Source organism: Propithecus coquereli, unplaced genomic scaffold (genome assembly GCF_000956105.1).
Source record: "Propithecus coquereli isolate 6110/MARCELLA unplaced genomic scaffold, Pcoq_1.0 Scaffold101, whole genome shotgun sequence".
In the NCBI taxonomy this organism is placed as follows: domain Eukaryota; kingdom Metazoa; phylum Chordata; class Mammalia; order Primates; family Indriidae; genus Propithecus; species Propithecus coquereli.
Window position 1 is genome coordinate 1,698,501 of NW_012133970.1, and position 3,121 is coordinate 1,701,621.

The following is a 3,121-nucleotide window of genomic DNA, read 5'->3' on the forward strand; positions in this document are numbered from 1 at the left end:
CCTCTTTTGTAAGTGCTTAAATAATGTGTGATTGTTGTTCCATTTGGGGGTGTTCAGTCACAGTATGGTAGAACCTGAAGGAACCCTAAACTCTCCTCACTTTATAGACGAGGGAACTGAATCTGTGAGAGCTTAAGGCTCAAGGTTACACATAACGAGTGGCAGAGTAGGTCTTGGGGCTTCAAGATGAGATTGCACTGAGCTGCTTTTCATAGTGGATATACACAGCAGTTAAGATTATGAGATTATTGTTAGCTTGTTTTAGGACAAAAGATAGCTGTTTAACTTAATTCCTGTAGTATAGAGATAAATAGAAGAGCTACTCAAGTTGGAGAAGCATCTATTAGACATGACATTATGTCATAATACAATAACATAAGGTAGTACACCAGTTTCTGCATTTCCAGAAAAAGTAAATGACTTCTGCTCACTCAGAATCAACTCTGCGTTGCCAAATATTCTTACCACGGCTTCCTCTGTATTTTGAATGGGCTGTTATGTTTAGCTTGACCAACTAGCATTGCTAAAAAGATTAAAAAACAAAATAAGACTTTTTAACACTAAAGTATGCAAACATTGACTTAGAGACAAATACCTTGTCTTTTGATTTTAACCAATGATTGACATTTTTTCTCTTTCTCAGGCAATTGCTCAAGGGGATTTTGAAAGAGCATCTACATGTGTACTGCGTTGTAAAGATATGTTGATGAGGCTCCCCAAAATGGTGAGTGAAATCTCTGCATTTATTGTCTAAGAGTTTGAAAATATGCTATATTAAGTTCCAGAAAGAATCATTACTACTTCATGCAAACTTTTGGAGATTCTATTTGAGATCAGTTGTACTTGCTTAGCTGATCTTTGAAATATTTTGCTTCCCTTGCTCTTTACTAGAAAGGGCATTCGAAAAAGTGATATGGGTTATTTCTTAAAATTTCTTTGCTTTCCCTTTTATTGTCAAATCATTTGGATAATATTTCCTTCATATTTCATGCTACATAACAAAATAAGGAAAAATGAGTTTATTTTCCTGCTGACAAGGTTGAGAGCAGTTAATCATGTCACTGCCATAGTATTTTTCTATATTGAGATTTGGAGGTGTGAGAGAGTTGATAGGATAAAACCTGCTTCCTGGATTGGATTTCATCAAAATTCCTAAATTTATAGTTTTTTGCTTTTCCACTTTATCTTCATTTTCCATTCTTTCTCCTCTATTTCAATGCCTATATCTACTTCAGTCTTTACTGTCAAAGAGGGAATTAATAAATAGAGATATATGTAGTTATACATTAGGGAGAATGTTCCTAGTGTCCTATAAGTTGTACCTACTTGTGAGATTGGTCTTACTTTCTCCTCCAAATTCTGTGTTATAATGTAGAACTTAATTCAGTGAATATTTATATGTTGCCTATTATGTGACAGATACTCTTCTAGGCTTTAAAAATTTTAAAAACAATTTAATATTTATAGGAAAGTTACAAGAATAGCACAAATAACTCCTGTGTACCCTTTGTCCACAGATTCCATTCACATTTTCCAATAATGTGCTATATAGAAATGGATTCAATCTAGGATTACATACAGTCTCTAGTCTCCTTCAATCTGGAACACTTCCTCATTCTTACCTTGATGTTCATTACTTTGCCAGTTTTGAAGATTAAAGCCATTTTGTAGAATGTGACTTAATATGGCTTTATCCAAAGTTTCCTCATGATTAGACCAGGTTATAAATTTGGGGCCAGAAAAATCACAGAATAGATTCTTTGTTTTCTTCATGTCTTCCTATTGGGTGGCATAAAGGATTGCTTTGTACTATGATTGGTAGTGTTAACTTTAATCTCTTGATTAAGATGGTGTCTTCCAGGCTTTTTCACTGTAAACTTGAGCATTTTTCTCTTTGTTATTTATAAGTATGTTGTGGGTGATACTTTGAAACTGTGGAAAATCTAATTTCTCATCCCACTTTTACCATCTATATTCTTATTTATTTTTATTTTTAATTATTATGGGTATATAATTGTATATATTTATAGGGTACATATGATGGTTTGATACAGGCATACAATATATATTAATCAAATCAGGGTAATTGGGTTATCCATCTAAAGCATCTATCATTTCTTTGTGTTAGATAGAAACATTCTAATTCTACACCATCTGTATTATTTTTTCCCATTTGTCCAGCTTTATTGATATATAATTGACAAAATTATATATATTTATAGTATATAAAGTGATGTTTTGATATATGTGTACATTATGAAAAGATTATCATAATCAAGCAAATTTATATATCCATCACCTCATATAGTTGTTATTTTTTTATGGAGAAACATTCAAGAACTATTTTCATACCAATTTTCAAGTACATATTATTATTAACTATAGTCACTATGTTGTACAACAGAGCTCCAGAACTTATTCATAATGTCTAACTAAAACTTTCTACCCTTTGACCAACATCTCTTCATCCCCTTCCCCGGCCCCTGGCAACCACCATTCTACTCTCTGCTTCTCTGACTTCAACTTTTTCAGAATCTACATATAAGTGAGATCATACAATATTTGTCTTTCAGTGTCTGGCTTATTTCACTTAGCTTAATGTTCTGCAGATTCATCCATCATCATGGTGTCACATGGATTTCCTTCTTTTTAAGGATGAATAGTATTCCATTGTATATATACATCACATTTTCTTTATCCATTCATACCTTGTTGGACACTTAGGTTAATGCCAATATCTTGACTATTCTAAATAATGCTGCAGTGAACTTGGGATTGCAGATATCTCTTTGAGATATTGATTTTATTTCCTTTGGATATACGTGCAGAGGTGGGATTGCTGGATCATATGGTAGTTCTATTTTTAATTTTTTGAGGAACCCTCATACTGTTTTCCATAATGGCTGTACTAATTTACATTCCCACTAACAGTGTACAAGAGTGCTGTTTTCTCCACACCCTCGCCAACACTTATTTTTTGTCTTTTTGATAATAGACGTTCTAATAGACACGTGGTGATGTCTCATCTTGATTTTTTTTTTTTTTTTTGAGACAGAGTCTCACTCTTTTGCCCAGGCTAGAGTGAGTGCCGTGGCGTCAGCCTAGCTCACAGCAACCTCAA

General features: G+C 33.3%; 1 protein-coding gene across 1 annotated transcript in view; it reads left to right on the plus strand.

Moving 5' to 3' along the window:
• Positions 1-3,121, plus strand: part of TEX11 (testis expressed 11) — a 293,818-nt gene that overhangs the window by 42,953 nt on the left and 247,744 nt on the right. Inside the window, 1 exon segment of the mRNA XM_012642929.1 lies at positions 644-724. Coding sequence (XP_012498383.1) covers positions 644-724 — 81 coding nt within the window.